General features: G+C 37.3%; 1 protein-coding gene across 12 annotated transcripts in view; it reads right to left on the bottom strand.

Annotated features, from left to right (window-relative positions):
• The window catches only part of LOC122446204 (cGMP-dependent protein kinase 1-like), an 849,064-nt gene that overhangs the window by 665,277 nt on the left and 158,328 nt on the right, over nt 1–25,459 (bottom strand). For all 12 annotated transcript variants that reach the window (XR_006270817.1, XR_006270818.1, XR_006270819.1 and 9 more), the window contains exon 2: nt 8,792–8,958. Coding sequence is in view for 6 of the 12 variants with exons in the window: in XM_043476128.1 (XP_043332063.1) it covers nt 8,792–8,958 (167 nt within the window). In the remaining 6 variants the exon portion in view is untranslated. The remainder of the gene's footprint in view (nt 1–8,791; nt 8,959–25,459) is intronic.

Raw genomic sequence — 25,459 nt, 5'->3', positions numbered from 1 at the left:
GAAGATGCTCAGCTTCATAAATAATCAGGATCAAAGTAACTGGAAACAACCCAAATATAATCAATAGCAGAAAGGATAAAGACATTGGGTAATAAAATAGAAGACACTACTGGAAGAAAAATGAAGTAGCATAAGAATACTTTCAGTATCACCTGATGTATATGATACAAGATATAAAAACACCCCCAAAGAAAGCATGCATATTGCATATAGGGGTGAGTTTCTAAAAGGCAAATTTGGAGGTTGGGTTCTCATAAGTTAACTTGTAAAATATTTGTTCAGAAAACCACAGACTCAGAAGCTTGGAGTTTAGGGAAAAGATTGGAGATGTGTTCAATTCAGCCACAGGGAATTCCTCTTCTACCCACACTAAATTTCTCCAAGCAGATGTCTTATAATCACTGCTAGAAAGCCTCCTGAGATTGTGTTCTTGCCATGACATCAGACTGCTTTATTCACTTCTGGAACATATTACTTAGCAGAATATTGACTGTCAAGAAGACCCAGTGTAGACTTCCCTATAACTTGCATTTTCTCACGTCATCTAAACTCATGAAGACCAGTTCCCTTTTCATGCGACAGTGTTTTCAGCTTTTAAAGACAGTTATCATTTCCTCCTAAACTGTCCATCCATACAAGACATGTCACTCGCTAAAAATAAATGTCATGCTTCCTGAACTCACTCAAGTGTATTAAAGTCTTTTTGGAAGCTTGGCACCCCAAAATAAACATGATACCCTGTGGGACATCTAACTATATCAGATTCCTATTTTTGCCACTAACTCCATAACTGAAATATGTTTCAATATTCACACTTAAAAATTCAAATCCTCTTTGCTTATAACATTTTTCTAAATGTATTTTGTTTTCTTTTGTTTTTATTTAAGTAGTTGTTAAGAAACAATTATACAGAGTGAAGTAAGCCAGAAAGATAAAGAACATTACAGCATACTAACACATATATATGGAATTTAGAAAGATGGTAACCATAACCCTATATGCAAAACAGAAAAAGAGACACAGAAGTACAGAACAGACTTTTGAACTCTGTGGGAGAAGGTGAGGGTGGGATGTTTCAAAAGAACAGCATGTATATTATCTATGGTGAAATAGATCACCAGTCCAGGTGGGATGCATGAGACAAGTGCTCCGGCCTGGTGCACTGGGAAGACCCAGAGGAATCGGGTGGAGAGGGAGGTGGGAGGGGGGATCGGGATGGGGAATGCGTGTAACTCTATGGCTGATTCATATCAATGTATGACAAAACCCACTGAAATGTTGTGAAGTAATTAGCCTCCAACTAATAAAAAAAAAAATTCAACTGAGTAAATTTTAAATATCTTATTGGTTTTAATTAACAATTCATGAATTGGACAGTATTCAATCGAGCAGCTAAGAAAGGAACTTCAAGGAGCTGTACAAAATAAAAGATTTTTATAGGCATAAAGGAGGAGGAACAAGGAAGTTACATTAGAGGAAAAAAAGTAGATTGGTTATGGCAAAGTTGTTTTCCTTTCAGGGATAGCAGGATCCTACCTGATAGATGACCTAACTGGTGCTAATTAGGTGACACCTGATTGTCTGGTTTAAGGTTCCATTTCTAGGAGAGTCAAAACTATAACAGAGTCTCAATTTAGTGACATGGGACTCTGCATAAGTGGCTGAATCTGGGGTCTGTTGTCTTGTTTTTTAGCATAGTACATAAGCTTCTTCTTTAGCATTAACATGATAAGCTTGATCTAGTAAAGGGACTGCAAAAATAACTTTAAATGCATTGATATTTTAACTATTCTAAAGATAGCTTTCAGATGAACATGAACCACTCATAAGGCCAAAAGGCACCACCTGACTTCGGAGAATAAAATGGTCTGTTTCTCGTGTTAAATTTGCTGAGCTAATTCATATGAAAATACATTCAATTCCCTCATACTCTTGGATAGTGTTTTGAATACCAGCTGACATGGTGAGGCTCTTCACTAATGTTCAGTTTTATATAAAAATCCCTCTTTGAATGTCAGTTTTCATATGTTATTTAATTATAAAAACAGTAAAAATGTTTCAGGGGGAAAAGTAAGGGAGCAGGAGAGAACTTGCAGTATGAAGTTGAGTAAGTTTACTGTTGATAGTGAGTGGCTGGCATGATCCATCGGAGAAGGCAATGGCACCCCACTCCAGTACTCTTGCCTGGAAAATCCCATGGACGGAGGAGCCTGGTAGGCTGCAGTCCTTGGGGTTGCTAAGAGTTGGACACGACTAAGCAACTTCACTTTCACTTTTCACTTTCATGCATTGGAGAAGGAAATGGCAACCCACTCCAGTGTTCCTGCCTGGAGAATCCCAGGGACGGGGGAGCCTTGGTGGGCTGCCGTCTATTGGGTCGCACAGAGTTGGACACGACTGAAGCGACTTAGCAGCAGCAGCAGCAGCAGCATGATCCATATTCACACTGAAGAACAAATAGTGTTGGACATCAGCTTAACAGGCAGACTTGGTATCAACCAACTCACTGCAAAGCGAAGCAGAAGACCAGCCTTCAGAAGACAAAGGGAAATCTCAGAGCAATTAGCAAAAGAATCTAGAGATTGGACGTGACTGCAGCCACAAAATTAAAAGATGCTTGCTCCTTGGAAGAAAAACTATGTCAAACCTAGACAGTGTATTAAAAAGCAGAGACATCACTCTGTCAACAAAGGTCTATATAGTCAAAGCTGTGGTTTTTCCAGTAGTCATGTATGTATGTGAGAGCTGGACCAGAAAGAAAGTTGAGTGCCAAAGAATTGGTGTTTTTAAACTGTGGTGTTGGAGAAGACTCTTGAGAGTCCCTTAGACAGTAAAAAGATCAAACCAGTCAATCCTAAAGGAAATCAACCCTGAATATTTATTGGAAGGACTGGTGCTGAAGTTGAAGCTCCAATACTTTGGCCACCTGATGTGAAGAGCCGACTCATTGGAAAAGACCCTGATGCTGGTAAAGACTGACAGCAAGAGGAGAAGGGGGTGACAGAGGATGAGATGGTTAGATGGCATCACTGACTCAATGGACATGAATTTGAGCAAACTCAGGGAGATAATGAAGGACAGGGAAGCCCGGAGTGCTGCAGTTCATGGGGTTTCAAAGAGTCAGACACAACTTACAGACCGAACAACGACAATCACAGATCACTTAGCATCAGTGTAAAAAGTCCTACTAAAAGTTACCTGCGTGATGAGTTGAAAAAATTGCTGCTTCTTAAAAAAAATTTTTTTTAACCTGTGAGAGAAACAAAATCAATACTACTGATGGTAGACAGAAAAAAGAAAAAGAGAGAGAGAGCCTTGAGAGTATCAATACATGGTAGACTCTAGTCTTAAACAATAAAAGCTCAGAGGTGGACCAAGATTAAGCTAAATCACAGCCATGCTTGTAAAAAGAAAGAAGGAACTAATAAGAGAAGAGGGATCGGGGCAATGCCATATATAAGCACTTGATAAAAGCTGTTATCATTAACAAGCACTCTGCAAAATAAAAATTAAAATAGCTTGATGGTTTCGCTTAAAAGTTTAACTTAAAATAGCCAACAAAGAACACTAAACAGATACTTGCCATTTTTAGGAGATAACATGTAATCTATGCACTTCCACAGTGAAGATCACAGAAAATCTGTAAAAGCAATATGTCCAAGCACATCACTTCAATGGATATAAACTACACATTTTTCAATACAAAAATATTAAATCAGATTCCCAAAGAGGGTGTTTGATTTACATTACCAATTCTCAATCGCTAAATCAGAATTTCTTTTGGATGACCGTAGTTGAAGTTTTGGGTTTCCTGGGTGGCACACCCACCTGCCATTATAGAAGACATAAGGTTCAGTCCCTGGGTCAGGAACAACCCCTGGAGAAGGAAATGGCAACCCACTTGAGTATTCTTTCCTGGGAGTATCCCAGGGACAGAGAAGCCTGGTGGGCTACAGTCCTTGGAGTTGCAAAGAGTCAGACAACTGAAGTGACTTAGCAAAGATGAAGTTTACCTTCATGGAAAAAAAAGAGGGCAAGAGTATAAAGATATTAACAAATATTACTCTATAATTAAGACCAAAACCTGTTGGTTTAAGAAAATAAGCTGTATTCAATTATTTTGTAAGTCATTTATATATTTGAAATTTGATTAAAACAGCAATCAAGCCTTAGCAATTTGACCCACTGCTACCTTAAGTAACTCATACTAAAATAATTCTAATCAAAACTTGAAATTAAAACTTCCACTAGCAAGTAACTATAAATATCTGAAAGTTATACAACTCATTTCGCTTGAAAATACATGATATACTTACACTACTTCCAGAGATTTTTTCCCTGTCATCCTAATTAGTTAAGTCTTAACATATGACTATTCTGTTAAAATGATGAGAAAATTTGGCATTTAGGTATGCAATAATATTTGGGACACTGCCCAGGCTAAAACAAAAATCACTGAAAGCATATGTTAAACAAGCATTTTATGAAGAAAACTTCATTTAACTGAAAAGAGGCAGGAATAATTGGAATGGTTTTCCATGTAAACTCCCTGGGTGTTTTTCTGAATGTTTTGATAATAAGCAAGTTTGTGAAAGATCCTCTATTCTCTTCATCCATTGTTGCTATGGTATACTCTTTATAAATATTAATAATGTTCACAAATGAAAAAGAATCCATCTATATCAAGAAGAGTGCCATCTAAACTTTGAGAAGATTAAATGTGTTGATAAAAAACTAATTAAGCAATGAAACATTTCCTCAATTAAAACTTATAAAAATTTAAATGACAAGATTTTTTTACTTTATATTATTTTCACATGAGAATATTGGCATAAAATCAAGCCAAAATTACATGGAATTGATTAGAATTACAACTTGGGGACAGATTTCACATCAGGTTATAAGAACACAGTCATTTAGTGAATTTAACTGAAAGCAACCAACACCATCATTGCAAAATCTGTGACTTTGACTACTGATACACTATTTAGAACCCTGTTTTTAAAAACATAATTGAGATGACTTGCTATTTAGTCATTCTAGCAGCAAAAAGAAGATAAACAAAATATATTAAAATTAGCTTGATGAAATGTGGAAAAATTAGTGTATTTACATTTACCTAGGGAAGTCTGCTATGGATATTTCTTCTTTGTTATAAACATGTTTTTATTTACGTTTGTATGTTTGAGGTAGTGCACTTGTGCATAAAATTCTTGTTGCCCTTCCTCACAGATCCCATTATCATGTAACATAAGATGTATTGACTTTATTTCGTAGTATTTAAGTTTTCTTAATGTTGTATCTTGATGTGAAGAACTGACTCATTGGAAAAGACCCTGATGCTGAGAAAGATTGAAGGCAGGAGGAGAAGGGGACGACAGAGGATAAGACGGTTAGATGACATACTGACTTTGACTGACATGGACATGACTTTGAGCAAGCTCCGGGAGCTGGTGATAGACAAGAAAGCCTGGCATGATGCAGTCCATGGGGTTGCAAAAAGTTGGACATGACTGAGCAACTGAACTGAATGTTGCATCAAAATATTTGAGATATGGGGAATTGAGGAGAGGAGAAATGACCACCACCCAAGGACTTCGCATCCTTTTCTGGGAAAATGACTTGTTTGTTTTCTTTACACACAAGATTATTTTATCATGTTAGGCAGAAGTATGACCTTATTATTGTCTTTACTTGGATATTTTGGTATAGTTTACGGAGATATGTATGGGTGCCACGTTGACAAGGAATGGACCTGTGATGGTTAATTTTATAGGTCAACTTGAAAGCCCATGATATCCATATATTTGGTCAAATATTACACCAGACATTTCTATGAAGGTATTTGTTTGCTGGAATTAGCATTTAAATTAGTAGTCTTTGAATTAAAGCAGACTACCTTCTTAAAGTTGATAAGACTTCATCCAATCAGCTGAAGTTTCATCAGGAAAAAAAATTGATCTACCTGGAGGAAGGGTGAATTTTGCCAGCAAGCAGATGGCTTTCCAGTCTCCACAATCATGGAATTCCTTAAAATAAACCTCTCTCTCAGTACCTAGATATACACACACATATATCCCATTGGCTCTTTTTCTCTGGAGAACCATCACCAATACAGAATCCCATAATTAAAAGCTTGAGCTCTGAATCCAGATTACTTGAGTTCACTCCTAACTATACTATAAACCAGGTGGGCCTCAGTCTTCACATTTATAAAAGGGGATAATAAATACTAGACCTTACCTCACAGGATCACTTTGAGAATTAAATAAATTTTATACACAGAAAGTGTTTAGAAAAAGCATGCTCTATAAGTTGGGCAATGAGTTCTAAAAACTGACAAATATTAAGTACAATTTTCAAGCTCCTTCTAATATAGCTAGTAAAGTTGAATTTAGTCTTAGAAAACAAAAATGGCATGAATTAAACAAATTTTTTGAAAAAATGTGTAAGGAAAACTGACATGAACACATAGGTTTTCAAACTACTCATTTCTAGAATGGAATTCAATCAGTTCAGTTCAGTCGCTCAGTCGCTGTCCGACTCTTTGCGACCCCATGGGCTGCAGCATGCCAGGCTTCCCTATCCATCACCAACTCACTAAGCCTACTCAAACTCATGTCCATCACGTCACTGATGCCATCCAACCACCTCATCCTCTGTCATCCCCTTCTCCTCCCACTTGCAATCTTTCCCAGCATCAGGGTCTTTTCCAATGAGTCAGTTCTTTGCATCAGCTGACCGAAGTATTGGAGTTTCTGCTTCACTATCAGTCCTTCCAATGAATATTCAGAACTGATTTCCTTTAGGATTTACTAGGTCGATCTCCTTGCAGTCCAAGGGACTCTCAAGACTCTTCTCCAACACCACAGTTCAAAAGCATCAATTCTTCAGCACTCAGCTTTCTTTATAGTCCAACTCTCACATCCATACATGACTACTGGAAAAATCATAGCTTTGACTAGGTGGTCCTTTGTTGGAATACCAATGATGAGCATTTAAAATGACTGAAGTAAAGTACACTCTGCTTTATACAATATCTGTGTTCTTTAAAATGTGCCTGGCCAATAAAATACACAAATAATCAAATAATATGAAACTGTTGATATAATATCATCTCAGAAAGGCTTTAAACTTGGTTTCTAAACGTTAATAGTTCTTAACATTGGCCTCTATATTTATAGTCTCCACTTGGCCTCTATATATTTCTTCCACTTTTCTAATTGCTCCTGCTCACTACCCACATGCACCCTTTCCCTATAATTTCACCTCCTTTCCCTGCAATTGTCTGCCAAGTACATATTGTTTGTGTTTTTGTTTACCGTAGCTTGTTTTTGTCAGAGGAAAGCCTAACCGAACATTTACACCCTTTTGGCGTGGGGAGAAACTTTGTAACATTGACACAAAGCTGAAAATTATAAAGAAAATAGTGATAGAAATTAATAAATATCAAATGCCTGATTTCAGTATGTCAAGAAAGAATCACAAAGAAAAATTAAAAGGTGAATGACGAATGTAGAAAAAACATTTTTTACGTACTCTCAAGTATTTAATAGAAATAATATTGATCGTTATTCTATAATGTTTTACACTTTACATTATACATCCACACAGCTTACTCATATTAACTTCATAACCGTCCTGCAAAGAAGGTAGAAAGCAAGATTTCTCAGCACAGGAACTAAGGACAGGGAATGCTTGGTTGTAGACCACTCACTGCCCTGTTGATTAGCACCCCTGTCTTTATCTACTAGACACCAGGAGCCTCCTTCATGCCCACCCTTACCCAGCCTGTGACAACCACATATCTCTGACCATCACCAAATGTTCCTGGGGTCAGAATCATCACCAGTAGAGAATCACTGCTAGAAAGAAAGAGTATCTCGTTTTTCATAAGCTGGGTGAAACAGAGAAGTTAATCGACTTGCCCAAATACACCTCTCTTCTGAATGACCTGTAAAACTGACAGTTATAGGACACCAGCATGAATGCTTTGGGTAAAACATTAACTGCCACCAAATAAATCAATTGTGATTTTTCTAAGCCAACTGTCTTCTACTATAGACATCTTTGACCTCACTTTCTTCTCAGTTGATTCATTCATGCTTTCAGGCTTTTTCGTCCCCCAAGAGGAAAACATGCCATTATAAATTTCAAGTTAAAAATTTATAATGTGAAAATATACAGAAGCATAAAACATGTTTATACAGTGCATGCCTCAGTTTTTTAAAGCAGTTTCTATCTTAGTTTGTGCAAGATTTATGAACAAGCTACCACTCTTAATAATCAGGAAGCTAATACACTATCCAACCTTTATGATCCACCTCTATCAGACACACAGGAAACACTGAAAACATCCTCTTTTTATAGAAGCAACATAGCAGAAAGCCAGTCATATACTGGGAGGTAAAAGCAGAGTTGAAGATACTTTGATTATCTGACCAAAAATACTTCCAATAGACTTGAGCTTCCATTGAAGCTTTGAGTTTGCTCAATGATCTGACAGTGTGTGGTCTCATGCAGTGCAATAAATAGCAATGCTTTCTTTCATGTTATTATCCCCATGTCTGAAAAAATACTAGACTTTCATTTTAATAAGTTTAAACACAAACACTTGAAATGATTAATCAACCTCTGTGTCTAAGCAGTGTTCGCCCTCTTTTCAAACTGTTTCTCAAAAACAAAAAGGAAAAATGGAATTGTCTCATGTAATGCACTGCCATCTGTGTGCAGGCTGATAAGATGAAAAGAGAATATTTGAATGTCAGGGGAACATGGTTACAAAGCATACCTTCCATGACATACACCAGTGACCCCACATCTCCTTCTTTGATGATGCAGCTGTCTTTGCCATACTCCACTGGGTACATACAATCCACAATCTCTTGGATCTGCGACAGCTCCAAGTTCTTCATAAAGTCATTGTCAAGGATGGCCTCCTTTATGAGATCCTTGGACCTGCGGTAAGAGAGGGAAGATTTACTGGTACAACTGACAAGCGCTTTCACAATCTGTGAGGTTGAGCAGAGCCAATGTCTGGCATACATTTTCTTGTTAGGAATCCAAGAATTTCCTGACCGGCCCAAGAGTAATTCCATGGAAGCAGGAAAGACACTGAGAAATTTCCCTTTAAGTATAGTATCATTAAATGAATATGGGACCAGTAAATAAGCAAAATCACAGAGTTCCATTTTGTTTTAGGATTTTTTTTTAAACCTAAAGACTGTTGGCAAACCAATGGACAAACATCTTAAATTGAAGCTTGAAACTCAGCTAAAGAATGAATGGGAACAGAATACAACAAAATTTTATAGAAGAAACACTATTATTACCATATTTATAAATTATAAAAGAATATCAGGATGTACTGTGCTGCACACAGTTACAGTTAAACACAATATGTTTACTTATTTTTAGGTGCCTCTTCCACTAGATATTATGCTCTCTGAGGGCAGGGACAGTTTGTAGTTCTTTTCTCCACTCTATGCCCAGGGTCTACTACAATACCAGTCATATATAGTACAAGTGCTCAAGAAATGTATTGGATTAAAAAATGATAAAGAATTGATATTTAATTAGCTGTTCAGAACAATTGATATAAATGTGAGAGTTCTTTATCCATACCATGCTTCTTTAGAGAATATCTATCTCTTCAAGCAGCTTACACAGAGGTAACCAGGCAGATAAAAGTCTATTGAACAAGTTGCTTTATACAACATAGCTTAAACGTGGGATTAAACAGGTAGTTGCTAGGAAACATGTTTACAAATTTCTCTAATTAGGATTCAGTGGTTAACAGGGAAGTTTTCCAGGACTTGAAAGAGGGTGATCATTTAATTCTCTGGGAAAAGAAATACCAAACAACTTCCTGGGATATAAAAATCAAAGTAAAAGGAAATGGAGAAATACTGTGTCAGGAGCTGCACAGAGTACTGTCAGAGAAGTCAGAAGCTGGTTAAGACAGACACAGAGACCTTAGCAACATGGAGGGTAAGAAACACATCTGGAATTTTATTTTATTTTATTTTTTTATTTTATTTTTTAATTTTTTTATTAGTTGGAGGCTAATTACTTCACAACATTTCAGTGGGTTTTGTCATACATTGATATGAATCAGCCATAGATTTACACTTATTCCCCATCCCGATCCCCCCTCCCATCTCCCTCTCCACCCGATTCCTCTGGGTCTTCCCAGTGCACCAGGCCGGAGCACTTGTCTCATGCATCCCACCTGGGCTGGTGATCTGTTTCACCATAGATAGTATACATGCTGTTCTTTTGAAACATCCCACCCTCACCTTCTCCCACAGAGTTCAAAAGTCTGTTACATCTTAATCTGAAAAGCATCTGTCTTTGTCTTCATTTGCTTAATGAGTGGTTTTCAGGGAAGCCACCCGCAGTAGTGAACGCTGACTCCAGCATCTGCACTCCCCTGTTCTGCCTGACTTCTGCTCTAGGCCTCAGTCTAACTGATCCAGCCTTCACACATTATCTTTTGCAATGATTTGGTTCTGAGTTAATAAAAAGGTGCACATCAAAATGAAAACAATGAAAACTATCAACATGAAAAATATACTTAGAATGGGCTGTTTTGAGGCAATTAAACTCTTCATGAAGAGTTAATGGCAGGGAATTAATTATTATACTATTTTTAAGTGAAAAAGGAAGATACAGAATAGTCTTTAGAATATGAAAGCGTGTGTGTGTGTGAAATGAAAAAAAATTGGCTTTCAAATTATATATATTTGGGTCCCAATCCTAGTCCTGTCATGTATTAAAAGTTAGCAGGTTGTCTTACATTTCTGAAATTCCATTTTATAAAATGGAAAATGGTATTTTAAAAATTACCAGCCACCAACAGAGGCATGAAAAGATGCTCAACATTTCTAGTCATTAGGGAAATGCAAATTAAAACCACAACAGACATCACTCCACGCCTATTAGAATAGCCATCACACACAGGAAAAAGAGAGATAATAAATGGTGGTTTGGATGCAGAGAAAAGTGAACCCTTATACAATGTTGGTGGAAATGTAAATTGTTACTGCCACCATGAAAAACAGTGTGGTGATTCCTCAAAAAATTAAAAACTAGAACTACCATATGATCTAGTCATTCTACTTCTGTGAATATATCCAAAGTGAAAACAATAACTGGAAAAAAAATCTGAATTACCATGCTCATAGTAAAATTATTCACAATAGCCAAGACATGAAAACAACCTAAGCATCCCCAATAGATGAATGGATAAAGAAGTTGTGATGTGTGTCTGTATCTGGATCTAGATGTAGATACATAGATATACAACAGTATATTATTCAGCAATAAAAATGAGAAAATCCAAACATTCCTAAAAACACAGATGAATCTTGAAGGCATTATTCTAAGTGAAATATATCAAAGAAAGACAAATACTGTATGACCTCACTTTATGTGGAGCCTAATTTAAAAAAAAACAACAACAAAAAAAAAAAAAACCTCATAGAAAAAAAGGGATCAGATTTGTGGTTACCAGAGGTGGTGTCGGGGACAGGGGGAGGAAGAATTTGAGAAAGGTGATCAAAAGGCACACGCTTCCAGCCATAAGATAAATACTAACTAAAGATGTAAAGTACAAAATAATGACTATAGTTAACATTACTATATGGTACATAGGAAAATTAATAGAGTAGATCCTAAGAGTTCTCACCACAAGGAAATTTTTTTATCTGCATGAAATGATGAATGTTAACTAAACACTGTGATAATCACTCCCCAACATATATACATCAAACCATCATGCTGTACACTTTAAATATATATACTGATGTATGTCAATTATTTCTCAATAAAACTGAAAAGATATGTGAAGATTGGTAAAAAGATAATGTTAGTTTCAGTAAATGGTGGGTGCAAAGGTGGTGGCAGTAACTGCAGTTGCAGGAAGTAGTAACCGAGTGTGCAGTCATGACTTAGAACAGTATCAAAAGGAAATAAATAAAATGTTGGCATTGGTTGCCTTTGGTGACAATTATATTTTTTCTTTCTATTTTTCTCTAAAATTTTCTAGAATGGGCATGCTTTTCATATGAAAATTTCTTTAATTTCAAAGGTAGTTTCTGAAAAGCAACTGTGCTATGAGGAAAAATAAAAATCTACTGCTCGTTTCAATAATGACTTAGATACTTAATACTGGTTGACTGTTATTGGTATAATTGATATTACTCTTTACAATAGATTCTCTTTCACATGGCCTGTGTCTAAATACTAAGGGCAGGAATTTTCACTTTATGAACAGATGGTGATGAATGGCCAGAATAGAGCTTCAGAATAGACTCTATTTAAAAAGTCCTGTTTGTGAGAATTTTAGTTTGTCAGAACTATTTAACTGCATGTTTCCTTCAAAGTTTTTTTTTTTTTTTAATTCTGTCTCCTAAAATCTTATTTCTCCCGAGGCAGAGAGTTGTTTCCATTGAATATTCAACATAAGATGCAAAACTGTGTCTCCATCTATGATTTTCATAAGCTTTCCCTTCTTACTTATCTTCACCATTCCTGACCTCAAGGTCAAGAACCCATAGCAACTACATAGTGACTCCTGAGATCTACTGTTCTAGGATTGCTTTTCCAAATAACAGGACTTATTTGATCTTTAAGAAATTAATTTTAATCAAACTGCATAATATTCTCTTTATTAAAAATTCCTTTATTTTCATTGAGTCAGAGTGTAAGGTCATCAATGGGTTCATATTTTTTAATATAATAAAGACTAAAGACTAGATATTATCAATCCCAGAGTCCCAACTTGTTTAACTACAGATGGTATCTTATCCTTTGGGAAATAATAATAGTGCTCCATTAAAATCTAAGCCCTAGAAATGCTTCAAGATTAAAAATAAAGCCCTCTTCCAAGAAAATAATTAGCTACATCCAAAGATGACTGAAGAAAGCCACTTTCTTTCTACTCATAAACAGTACAATTAACCAGCTTCATAAAGACATCAGAAAAGATGACACAACTTAGTCTTACACAACCCCTTAGAATTATTCAAATTTTCCAAGTGCTTACCACAAATTGGAGGAGAGGAAAGGAATTTCAGGATGTGCCTGCTTCTCCAACTTCATTTTAAATGGAGAACATTCAATCTCAAGTCCCTGAAGAAACTAACTAGAAGCTTTCCCATTTGCCTTTATAGTACTTTAAAATAAACTCAGAAATATAGGACCTATGTCTTATCATTTATCCATTTATCCCTTCATGGAGGTATTGCCCAATGACATTTGCCTCTGAAATATCCCAAATAATCCCTGTCTGCCTTCACAGAGTGGTGTATCTCAAAGATGTTCTTGTCAGTGAGCAATGCTCAAAGCCCTGCCTCTTCGAGTAATTTTTCCTTTATATCCTTTCCCACTGAAGGCCTGAAACCTTAGGGCAACTCTCAGTCTCCACTTCCTCCAACATTATAAACCATAATCAATCAGAGCTTCCACCTAACTCTTCTTGGAATCTTTTTCTTTCCCTGAAGAAGCAGTCTAACACACTCATTGTAACTAACATGTGATGCTGCATGTGGGATCAGCTGGGCTGTGTTATCAGTCTGGGAGCTGAGGAAAGCTGCTATCACAAGTTCCAGAAGGTGGCTATCTGCCCTAACCCCGAGAATGTATCTTAACAACATTTTGCAAGAATTCAGCAGCCTGACCTGAAAGGCGAAAGAAGCAAATACAAAGATCATATTTTCTTTTTTATCCTTCATGTCTGCTTCTGTGTACAAATAATCTATTTCTTTAAAAAAATTTTAAAAAAAGCTCTTTCTTCCATGCTCAAAATTTGTGACTTTTTCAATCCCAACAACCATAAAAGTAACTTGGTTACTTCAGGCTGGCCCTATTGATTTCTCATCATCAAATTGTCAGCCTCTGAAATATTGGCTTTATATAATAGTGTGCTGTTAAACGCACTCTCCAGGAAAAAAAAAAAAAAAAAGCCCTCGTTTGCAGTGTTTGCCAATTTCCATGGTATAAATACTCCCACCATAGCCAATTTCAAGCTACTAATGCAAAGTCAGCCTGCTTGCAAAATTCCTGAAAATTTAACAAGCAGTTCTTATATGAGCCAGTCTGTTGGCTCCAACACATCAGATATAGAATCTTTTCCTAACACCCTAAGAATTTAGTGTGCCTTCATTTATAAATGCTAAAACTAACATGATGATCTTTCCTTCCTTAAAGATTTCATTAGGCGGTATAATATCCCCAGATAACCTCTGCCAGGATTAGCAACAGTTCTTCCAAATTTTTAAAGTTTAAGAAAATGAATTAAAAAGCCCACTTCCCCATTTATTAACTGCAGAGAAAGTTTCCAAATATACACAAAGGCTAATTGTCTTTCTACACAATTTTAGATGAAGTGGGCAATCTGAGGTATGCATAGGGAAATATAACCCACCTCTCTAACAAGAGAGATGGCACTATTCACTATAGATAAACAGAGCCTCATGAATTTTCTAAACATGAAAGGATATTCTACATTGTGGATATCATGTAGTCGGCTTGCGATATCTGTAGAGTGCTAGTGTTAAGTCAAATAGTGTGGAAGGTTGTTTCAGAACAAGTTGTCAGGAAGGCTTCTCAAAGCTGAGGACTGCATAATAGGATCCACAGACAAGAGCATCCTGGGTAGAAGGAAAAACAAATATGAAGGTTCAAAGACTGGAAGGAACTTGATCTATCCAATCAATATTCAGGAAGGAGACCTATGAGGCTGAAGCACAGAGTGAGCTAGAAGAAAAGGAAAAGGAGAATAAGATTGCAAAGGCAGGCAGGAATCCGGGCTCATAGGGCCTTGAAGGCAGTGATACAGTTTTATTTCATTCTAAAGCCTTAGGAATACAGTGAAGCGTTGATGATAAGAAGAGGTAGGACTTGCAGGTAATATATCTGGCATAAGGAATACATAATATAAATTTACTTTTTTATTGGAATATAGCTTCTTTACAATGTCATGTTAGTTTCTGCTGCACAACAAAGTGAATCAGCCACACATACACATATATCCCCACTCCGTCATTTTCCTTCCCACTGAGGTCACCACAGTGCATTGGGTGGAGTTCCCTGCGCAATACAGTCGGTTCTTATTAGTAATCTGTTTCACACATAGTAGTATATATATACAATCCCAATCTCCCAATCCATCCTGCCCTCCCCTTCCCGCCTTGGTATCTGTATGTTTGTTCTCTATGTGGATGAACTTTGCAAAATAGAGATAAGTTTAGTTTAAATTGCTACTGAGTTCATAAAAGCTTTCTGTCATGTATTAACAGATTCATCAATTAACACATATCTAAAGTATAATTCATCATCCTGATAATAAGGAGTTCTTATGACTGAAATTCCTGGGAACCATTGTCGCACAACTCCTACACTTACCTATATTTCAAATCACTAATTCTCAGGCAACTTTTACATATAAGAAGAGAATGAGAGCTCATCTCCAATTTCAAGCTGTGTCCAAAGGTCTAAAAGATATGCACTCTTCCTTCACAGTCCCACTGAACACATACCAAGCAACGGTAAATATGCCCCAAACATGGCCAGAAATGTGACAATCAAATCAATATCTGAACCCTTCATTTGATGAAGACTTCTAGGTACTTTAAAAAAATTAGTTAAAATTATTACTAAGAATGAAAATCGGCAAAAGCAACTTAAAAATATTTTACAAAGAATCTATAATCAACTTTAACAGAGAACTGTACAAAAATGATCATCATGGCCCAGATAATCACAGTGGTGTGATCATTCACCTAGAGCCAGACATCCTGGAATGTGACATCAGGTGGGCCTTAGGAAGCATCACTACGAGCACATGATGCTGTGAACGTGCTGCACTCAATACGTCAGCAAATTTGGAAAACTCAGCAGTGGCCACAGGACTGGAAAAGGTCAGTTTTCATTCCAATCCCTAAGAAAGGCAATCCCAAGGAATGCTCAAACTACCGCACAATTGTACTCATCTCACACCCTAGTAAAGTAATGCTCAAAATTCTCCAAGCCAGGCTTCAGCAATACATGAACTGTGAACTTCCAGCTGTTCAAGCTGGTTTCAGAAAAGGCAGAGGAACCAGAGATCAAGTTGCCAACATCCGCTGGATCATCGAAAAAGCAAGAGAGTTCCAGAAAAACATCTATTTCTGCTTTATTGACTATGCCAAAGCCTTTGACTGTGTGGATCACAATAAACTGTGGAAAATTCTGAAAGAGATAGGATTACCAGGCCACCTGACCTGACTCTTGAGAAACCTGTATGCACGTCAGGAAGCAACAGTTAAAACTGGACATGGAACAACACACTGGTTCCAAATAGGAAAAGGAGTACGTCAAGCCTGTATAGTGTCACCCTGCTTATTTAATTTATATGCAGAATACATCATGAGAAATACTGGACTGGAGGAAGCACAAGCTGGAATCAAGATTGCTGGGAGAAATATCAATAACCTCAGATATGCAGATGACACCACCCTTATGGCACAAAGTGAAGAAGAACTAAAGAGACTCTTGATGAAAGTGAAAGAGGAGAGTGAAAAAGTTGGCTTAAAGCTGAACATTGAGAAAACTGAGATCATGGCATCTGGTCCCATCACTTCATGGCAAATAGATGGGGAAACAGTGGAAACAATGGCTGACTTTATTTTGGGGGGGCTCCAAAATCACTGCAGATGGTGATTGCAGCCATGAAATTAAAAGACGCTTACTCCTTGGAAGGAAGGTTACGACCAACCTAGACAGCATATTAAAACCAGAGACATTACTTTGTCAACAAATGTCCATCTAGTCAAGGTTGTGGTTTTTCCAGTAGTCATGTATGGATGTGAGAGTTGGACTATAAAGAAAGCCGAGCATTGAAGAATTGATGGTTTTGAACTGTGGTGTTGGAGAAGACTCTTGAGAGTCCCTTGGACTGCAAGGAGATCCAACCAGTCCATCCTAAAGGAGATCAGTCCTGGGTGTTCATTGGAAGGACTGATGCTGAAACTGAAACTCCAATACTTTGGCTACCTGATGCAAAGAGCTGACTCATTTGAAAAGACCCTGCTGCTGGGAAAGATTTAGGGCTGGAGTAGAAGGGGACGACAGAAGATCAGATGGTTGGATGGCATCACCGACTCTATGGACATGAGTTTGGGTAAATTCCGGGAGTTGGTGATGGACAGGGAAGCCTGGCATGCTGCGGTTCATGGGGTTGCAAAAAGTTGGACACGACTGAGCGACTGAACTGAACTGATAACCAACTTTTTGACTGATAAAAAGCACTCACTAAATCTTTTTAGCTCTCAAAGGTCAGTCTTAGGCTCACATGTCAGAAGAAGCATAAATGCACTTTCCAGGTCCTTGATCTACAGTAAAGTATCTTCAGTTGGCAGCTCCGAAGTCCAAATCTCAATCATAACTCACAGTTCTTTTACTCAGATATAGTCATTGTAGAGTGCCTTAAAAGCGTCTAATTCCAGGAGTCACTGTGGCAAGATATCCCCATCTATATACTGTGAAATATTCAATGAATCATCTAGAAGCGAGAAAATTCATGGAGTAGTCCTCTCACCGCCTCAACTGTTGAGATTCTGCCCAAACAGTAAATCCTATTTCTAGCCTAACAGCTTTCTTGAATGAACTCTGTAGGTATAGAGCTAAGAAATATCAACCGGCTCACATTTTTAAAGACAAAATTCAATCCTGAAAAGCTATGGGCCAATTGAGATATTTCTTCAAAACTGAAAATCAGTTTTCAACAAGTTTCAGACTAAATTTTCACATCAAGCAACTCTGCCATTGCTATCCCAATCTTATCACAAAACAGTCATGAAGAAATCAAGACTATTTGCAGCATTCCTATCCATAATCAGCATATGATACAAAACATTGGAAACACTGGGCCAAAATATATGATAGCAATGTAGCTCCTAAGTGGCCAATGATATTAATCTTCTGTCTATTGCATGCATCCCAAATAATTTCAAGTTGCCATTTCTATTTTTTTTTTTTTAGTTCTAAAATAGATCAGTATCCACATGAAATTTAGATATTATAACTCTAAACAAAAACAATGATTTGGGTCAAGGCAAAAAATGGTTGACCCATAAGATATTTGTTTGCAGATTTATCACTTAAGCCTTATTCTTTTGAATTGATTCTCATTCTTATTGACTAGGAATAATGCTAAGTAGCTCTTGAAATCACTTGTTAGATGTTAACAGATGGAGCAAACGTGTACTAATTAAAGAAAAAAAATGTATTGCTCTTTGTAGGTGTTCATCAACTTCCAAAACAATCAATATTAAAGTCTTCCTTTCAACTACCACAGTCATTCCATGCTCCAGAAAAGCATCTAACAGCTACTTTACACTAGTGAGCCTAACTCAAAATAGAGCAGTCTCCAAAAGAGCCCAGCTCAAACTCCTGTTCTATAGTTCCTCTTCCATATCACTGAAGAAGAACTGTGGAGTTTCACAGAACTGCAAAGTGCTTTCCATGAGAATAACGATCATGAGAATTTCAGGAGAATGAGACCACACACATTACATTGCAAAATATAAGAATCATGTGGCTGGATCTTCTATGATTAACTCTATTTTTGAAGTTAGAGATCTAAACTGCAAAAAAACAGAGCAATGAGGGGGAAGAAAACATTTGGCATATATTTATATGTCCGATTTCAATTCAACATTTCAAAGCAATTTCTTTCTTATCTTTCAGTACACACAAACAGCTGAGATCTCTTGGCGTTTACTTGCTCACAACAAGGTCAGCATGGTCACACTATGAACATCCATTAAGCTCCGCATCACCCAGGCTGACCCTGCCTGCAGGGCACAGAGCGGGAGCCATGATGTTCTGTCTAGTCCTCTCAAACCCAACAGCTCACGTCATCACCATGTGTTACGTGCTGTCATTTCAATTACTGCAATGGCTTGATGTTAAAATTGATCATTAAAGACATCATTTCAGAAAAATTATCTTATTCGGTTGCTTCTCAGATTTAATCTCTGAGATAAATTACCTAACATTTTAAATTACCTTACATTTGTCTGAATTCAGCAGCAGGAAAATAACATGTTTTGCTACCAACCCCCCCCCCCCACACCACAAATGCACACTTCCTCTTGGCTAAAAATTATGACTTGGGTCATTTATTATTTCCTCTGGTGATGCTTCCAGAAAATGAGAGCCAAATTTAGCCTTGCTACGGTGACCTACAGGGCGTAAGGAGGCAGATCATCTACTTTGATGAACTTCGTTTGACTTCTTATAAAACAGCTGTTTACATTGGGCTTTAATATATTACGAAAGTGAAAGTGGCTCAGTCGTGGGTGACTCTTTGTGACCCAATGGACTATACAGTCCATGAAATTCTCCAGGCCAGAATACTGGAGTGGATAGCCTTTCCCTTCTCCAGGGGAATCGTCCCAACCCAGGGATTGAACCCAGGTCTCCCACATTGCAGGTGGATTCCTTACCAGCAAACTTGTACTGGAACCCAAGTATACTGGAGTGGGTAGCATATCCCTTCAGCAGATCTTCCTGACCCAGGAATAGAACCGGGGTCTCCTGAATTGCGGGCAGATGCTTTACCAACTGAGATATCAGGGAATTAATACATCAGAATACATTCAATACATTACATTTTGACTCTGCCTAGATGGCATATATACTGAGATTTTTTTTAAATAATTAAAATTTAAAAACAAAACAATCATGCTCCTATTTGTGAAAGCTCTGAAGTTTCAAGGCTTCTTAACCAAAGTGAAAAAATTAATCAATAAAGACAGCAAAAATCATCATCATAATAGTAGTACTAATATTACTACAACTAATATTTATTAAGGAGTTATTCCATGTACTGCAATGAAAAGCAACCCCTCATGTAAGTTTCACAATGACTTGATAAATTTGCCATCACAGAACAAAGGCTCAGAGCAGTTATATAATCTGTCCAATGTTGCACAGTGAGTACTGACAGGTAGATACAGAGTTTAAACGTAAACCCATTTGACTTCCAAGCCACCCTCTACTAAATCACTTGACTTCTAAGAACAGAATACTTAACTTTATTCACAATTTGAATAAACTATCACAATTATAAAATCCAAAAGCAAATATTCTTCTTACTTATCACTAATACTGCTAAAGTAAAAATGCTATGCTTGGGGAGCATGACCTTTTACCTTCAGAAAGCATTTCATGCTTTCAAAACAATTCCACATCTAACATTTCATTCTATGGGTGCCAAAAACCTGAGCAGAAGGTAGAATAGATGTTACTACTATTCCTATTTGACAGATGAGAAAATAGAGTCACAAATGGTTGTCGTTCGTCATCCAGTTGCTAAGTCGTGTCCGACTCTTTGCCACCTTACGGACTGCAGCATGCCAGGCTTCCCTGTCCGTCACTATCTCTCGGAATTTGCTCAAACTCTGTCCATCGAGTCCGTGATGCGATCATCTTCTGTTCCCCACTTCTCCTCCTGCCCTCAATCTTTCCCAGTATCAGGGTCTTTTCCAATAAGTTGGCTCTTCACATCAGGTGGCCAAAGCACTGGAGCTTCAGCTTCAGCATCAGTCTTCTAATGAATATTCAGGGTTGATTTCCTTTAGGATTGACCTATTTGATCCCCTTACTGAGTCCAAGGGACTCAGTTTAAGTAAGAGATTAAAGTAGAACCCAGATCTACTGACTGTGAGCCTGAAATAAACACTGTTCAGCCCTTCCTTCATTACACACCCTTTCATATTCTCTCTGTGCCTCTTGATGCCTTTTTTCTCTTTGTGTCTCTGCCACTTTGCCTCTGTCTCTCTCTCTCTCTGTCTTTCATATCCCTTTGGCCATTTTAATCTTTAAACTCTCTTGGACAAAGACTCAACAAATCCACTGAAGCAGTATCAGCAGGGAACTCTGGCCATTTGACAATAATTCTGTAGTTTAAAAAATTCTGTGATGGTTCATTCAGAGAGATTCCCTTTCTCATCTAATTCATTCTTCACATTACAGAAGTTCGAGCATGTCTTATGGCTTTTACAGACAGATATATTCTCATACAGAAACACCTCTTGAATTCAGCAATGTAATTCAACTTATTCTGATTTCAGTGTTCACACATTTGTTCTCTCCTCTCTCTCTTGAGCACAGACCCTGTATCTGTCTCCTTTCCTTCCTACAAACCCTGCCTCAGAAGGATTTGATATATAAATATGGAGGGGAAAAAGTATTTAAAAATTTACTATTACTTCAGGTGAGTGTCTGCATTTGAATTCAAAACAATAAAGGAAGCTCTCTTTATGCTTGTAGGATAAAAAATACAATATTCCAAGAAAACCTCAAAGTCACTCATTTGTAATTAATGTAACTAATGATCTGTAATATACGTATATTTGAGAAGCCTGACTATAAGAATCTAAACATTAAATGCTTTCTATGTAAGTATTGATAATCTTACAAGAGAAATCTAAAATATAAAAAATTTACAAACTTAATGAAATGTTAGTATGATGGTTCACATACTGTAATCTAATAAGGTAGCCACCTTAAATTTTTACTGAAGAAGTTAGAGAGGGTATGAAAAAAGGGAGAAAGGGAAGAAGAAAGATAAATAAATGTGATTTTATAACTTGAATTCACTATCTGTCATCTTGTACCACGCTGCCCTTTAATGCTCTGTTCCTTTCAGTGACAGTTAATATTTATTGTATTTCCAACACAACAAATCTAGGTTCAAATTCAGCCACTGCAGATAAATACAAGCAACAGTGATTGATGGGTTTAAAATACAACAATAATTATCCACAAAGTGATGTAAAAAGTGACCTGGAGTTGCTGCTGACATGAATGCTGTATTTATGGAAGTAAACCACACCTACAAATCTGCAAGATCAGTCCTAAAATGTAACCGTCATGAAATAAGGTCACAACCATCAGCTAGAGAAAGACAAAAGAAACAGAGAAACCATAACGAGGTTTAGGCAGGCTATGAAGCCAAGGAGATGAATATAATAAATAAATGCCAAAGACATGGGGTTCATAACAAAAGTGCACCTGAATTGCAAACAATATATTTGCAGGAACGTGACTTAACACTGTCTGAATGCTTCAAGTCATTCAGAGGGGGAACTCAAAGAGCTTTGCCAGAAGGTTCCAGAAGTTCCAGAAGGTTCAAGGTTCCAGAAGTCAGAGCTGGGCTACAGAAGGGAGGACAGCTGGTCCCTGAGGTTGCAGGACCCTGAGTAAAAGTAGGGGCTAGAGATAAACAGCTCAAACAATTTAAGCCAAAGGCAGTTCAGGCAGAATAAAGCCCAAGACAATGGCTCTTCAAGCTGTGGCAAAGAGATGGGACCAAAGGATTCAGAGGACCAACAGGAGGCTGTGTTTCCAGAACATTTCTGTAATCTTGGCTCCCAGAATTTCAGGGTACTCCTTCCTGGAGTGGTTGGGCTATACCTCACTCACAAATATGAATGTGCTTTAAAAGATGCAGGCACTGTGGGGCAAATATTTTGTATGCAGACCTTGCATGGTTTCCACATTTTTGTCAACCTCTAGAATGAATGAGGAAAGCTGGCAATAGGACAAAAACATATGAGGAGCAGGAGGTGATCCATGATGATGCTCTAACTTTACTTGTGGATAGATTCGAGGTACACAGAGAGCTCCCAGGAGAAAGTCTTCTGAGTCTTTATCTTTGCAGTCCTTTTGGACATGTCCTCTCACCTTCCCTTCCCAATAAAAACCTCCAGAAACGAATTACTCATGCTAGCTAGAAAACTGGTTGATCTTACACTTAACTTCCATCCCATACCCTTCTTCAAAACCAGGCTGCTCCAACTATTCACAATCGCCAAGACACAGAAACCACCCAAACGTTGGTTGACAGATGAATAGATAAAGAAGATGTGGTATGTATATACAATGGAATAATACTCAGCCATAAAAAAGCAAAATAATGCCATTTGTGGCAAAATGGATGTAACTAGAGAGAACCCTACTAAGTGAAGTAGGTCAGAAAGAGAAATACTGAATGGCATCACTTATATGTGGGATCTATAATGATACAAATTAACCTATCCATGAAAAGAAACAGAATCAGGGACAGAGAACAGACCTGTGGTTGCCCAGGTACAGGGTGTTGGGAAAGCAATAGAGTGGGAGTTTGGGGTTAGCAGATGTAAGCTTTTACAGAGAGAATGGATAAACAAAAAGATCCTATGGTACAACACAGACAACTGTGTTCTATGGATGATAATCATAATGGAAAATATTTTAAACAGTTGATTTACAATGTTAATTTCTGATGTACAGCAAATTGAATCACTTTTAGGTATGTATTATCAGTTTTACGTGTGTGTGTGTGTGTGTATGTGTATATAACTGAACCACTTTGCTGTACAGTAGAAACTAACACAACATTCTAAGTCAACTACACTTCCATTTAAAAATTGATAAAATAAAAAAAATAGAAAGTATGTCTTTTACATAGTCATGAAGATGAGGGAGTTTTTTTAAAGGAATTATGACACTGAAAATGAGATCAATTTGTCTGATCAGCAGTTATCCCATACTTAACTGGGATGTTATATTTGAATAATTCTTGTAAGTATATCTTCTGTGCAAATATACTTTTGATGGTTAATACATGTTACTAGTCACTGCATTTTCAAGATAAAAAAAGACCATCCTGCTCCAGATGTACATGCTACTAGCTGCTCTAGCAGTCTGTTCAGCCTGACCCTTACACCGCTCATTCATTCTTTCCATCAGCAATCATTTCTTGCGTGCTTCCTATACAGCATAAGGACACATGGGCAAATGAAACACAGCTCATATTCTAGTAGTAGAAGACAGACAACATAGAGGTAAACAAAAATAACACCTGTTAAAGTAGAGAAAATATTTGGAGGGTTACAAAATGGATGCTGAATGGAGAATCAAGAAAAAGATCTATTTGGAATCTGAAATGAAGACCTGTATGAAAATATATTTATTCTGAGATTGAAGGATGAGATAAACCATTCCACAGGAGACCTAAAAGAAGGGAATTCAAAGCAGGAGAAACAGAACGTTTTCAGGCTCAATTTAGAAATGGCAGCAGAGTCTTTTGATGAAGGGAAAAGATGGCTGGAGATGAATTTGGAGATGGGAGCAGGAGCTGGTTAAGACATACCCTTGCAGACTGTGGGAGAGAACTGGATTCCTAGTGAAATGGAAAGCTGTTCACAGGGTGAAACAAGGATGGTGAATGACATTGTCTGACATGTTTGCAAAGGACCACTTAGGATTTCAGTGAATAAACTGAAGCAATTGCAAGTGGAAGGAGACGGGAAAGAGAGCTCAGAAAATATGTTGTTGCACTAACCTCACCCAAGACATGGGATGGCCGAGGTTAATAGCGTGACAGCAGAGATGGGCAGAAATGTGAATGAATTGGAAATACATTTTGCAAGCGGAAGTTATGGGACTTACTGGTAGAGTGAACGTGAAGAGGTGGAAAAGGGAACAGTCACAGGTTTCCAGCTTAAGCAACTGAATGTTTACTGAGATGGACTGAAGTAGAAGCCCAACTTGCAGAAGTTACAAGTTCCTGGGGACCAAACAACCCTATGGTTGGGGTTGAAGGAGAGACATACACAAGGAATGAGAAATATCAGAAATAGGGAAGAGTCGGTCAGGCAAGTTATGGAAAGAAGTGCTCCAGGGAGAAGGAATAACTAACTCTTGATTCTTGTCAGAGACGTATTTTCCAATATGATTAGTTTTATTTTATTTTAGCCTGGCATACTGCAGTTTATGGGGTCACAGAGTTGAATACAACTTACCAACTGAACAACATAGTTGATTTATAATCAACTATTTTTTCTGGTGTTCAGCAAAGTGATTCAGTTTATATATATATATATATATATATATATATTCTTTTCAATATGATTGGGTTTAAAACATTGGTCTTTCGACCTCTGACATGATTCAATAATTATTATCAATGAACACTGTAATTTAATTAAGCAATAATAAGCACTGCTCTCCTCTGTTCTAATTTTTTTTTAAATCACTTGAAAATATTCAACTATGACTTTATTCCTCAGATTACTTTAAGCATAGGCGTATCACAGCAACTGACACTTGCTTGGAAACAGAATTACTTGAAACAAAGCCAATAAGTTTGACTGTCATCCTTCACATTTAAAAAACCACACATACCACACATTCTACATATATCTATACTAAGTCTGCAAAGTTTGCTGTGGTAAGGTTATGCAGGGAGGAGGTCACATTATCTATTTAAAATAATATCCTGAATACTTTAAGAGACTGGATTCCTCCTCATGTATAAAAGCAAAATGGCAATCAATAGGAATTAAAATTACACTGTCATCTTTGGAGTGAGAAGGATTGCTTAGTATGGAGGAAATGCACTTGTTAGCAACAGGATAATCCA

This window comes from Cervus canadensis, chromosome 8, assembly GCF_019320065.1.
Source record: "Cervus canadensis isolate Bull #8, Minnesota chromosome 8, ASM1932006v1, whole genome shotgun sequence".
In the NCBI taxonomy this organism is placed as follows: Eukaryota; Metazoa; Chordata; class Mammalia; order Artiodactyla; family Cervidae; genus Cervus; species Cervus canadensis.
This window is presented reverse-complemented; position numbering and strand designations above follow the sequence as displayed.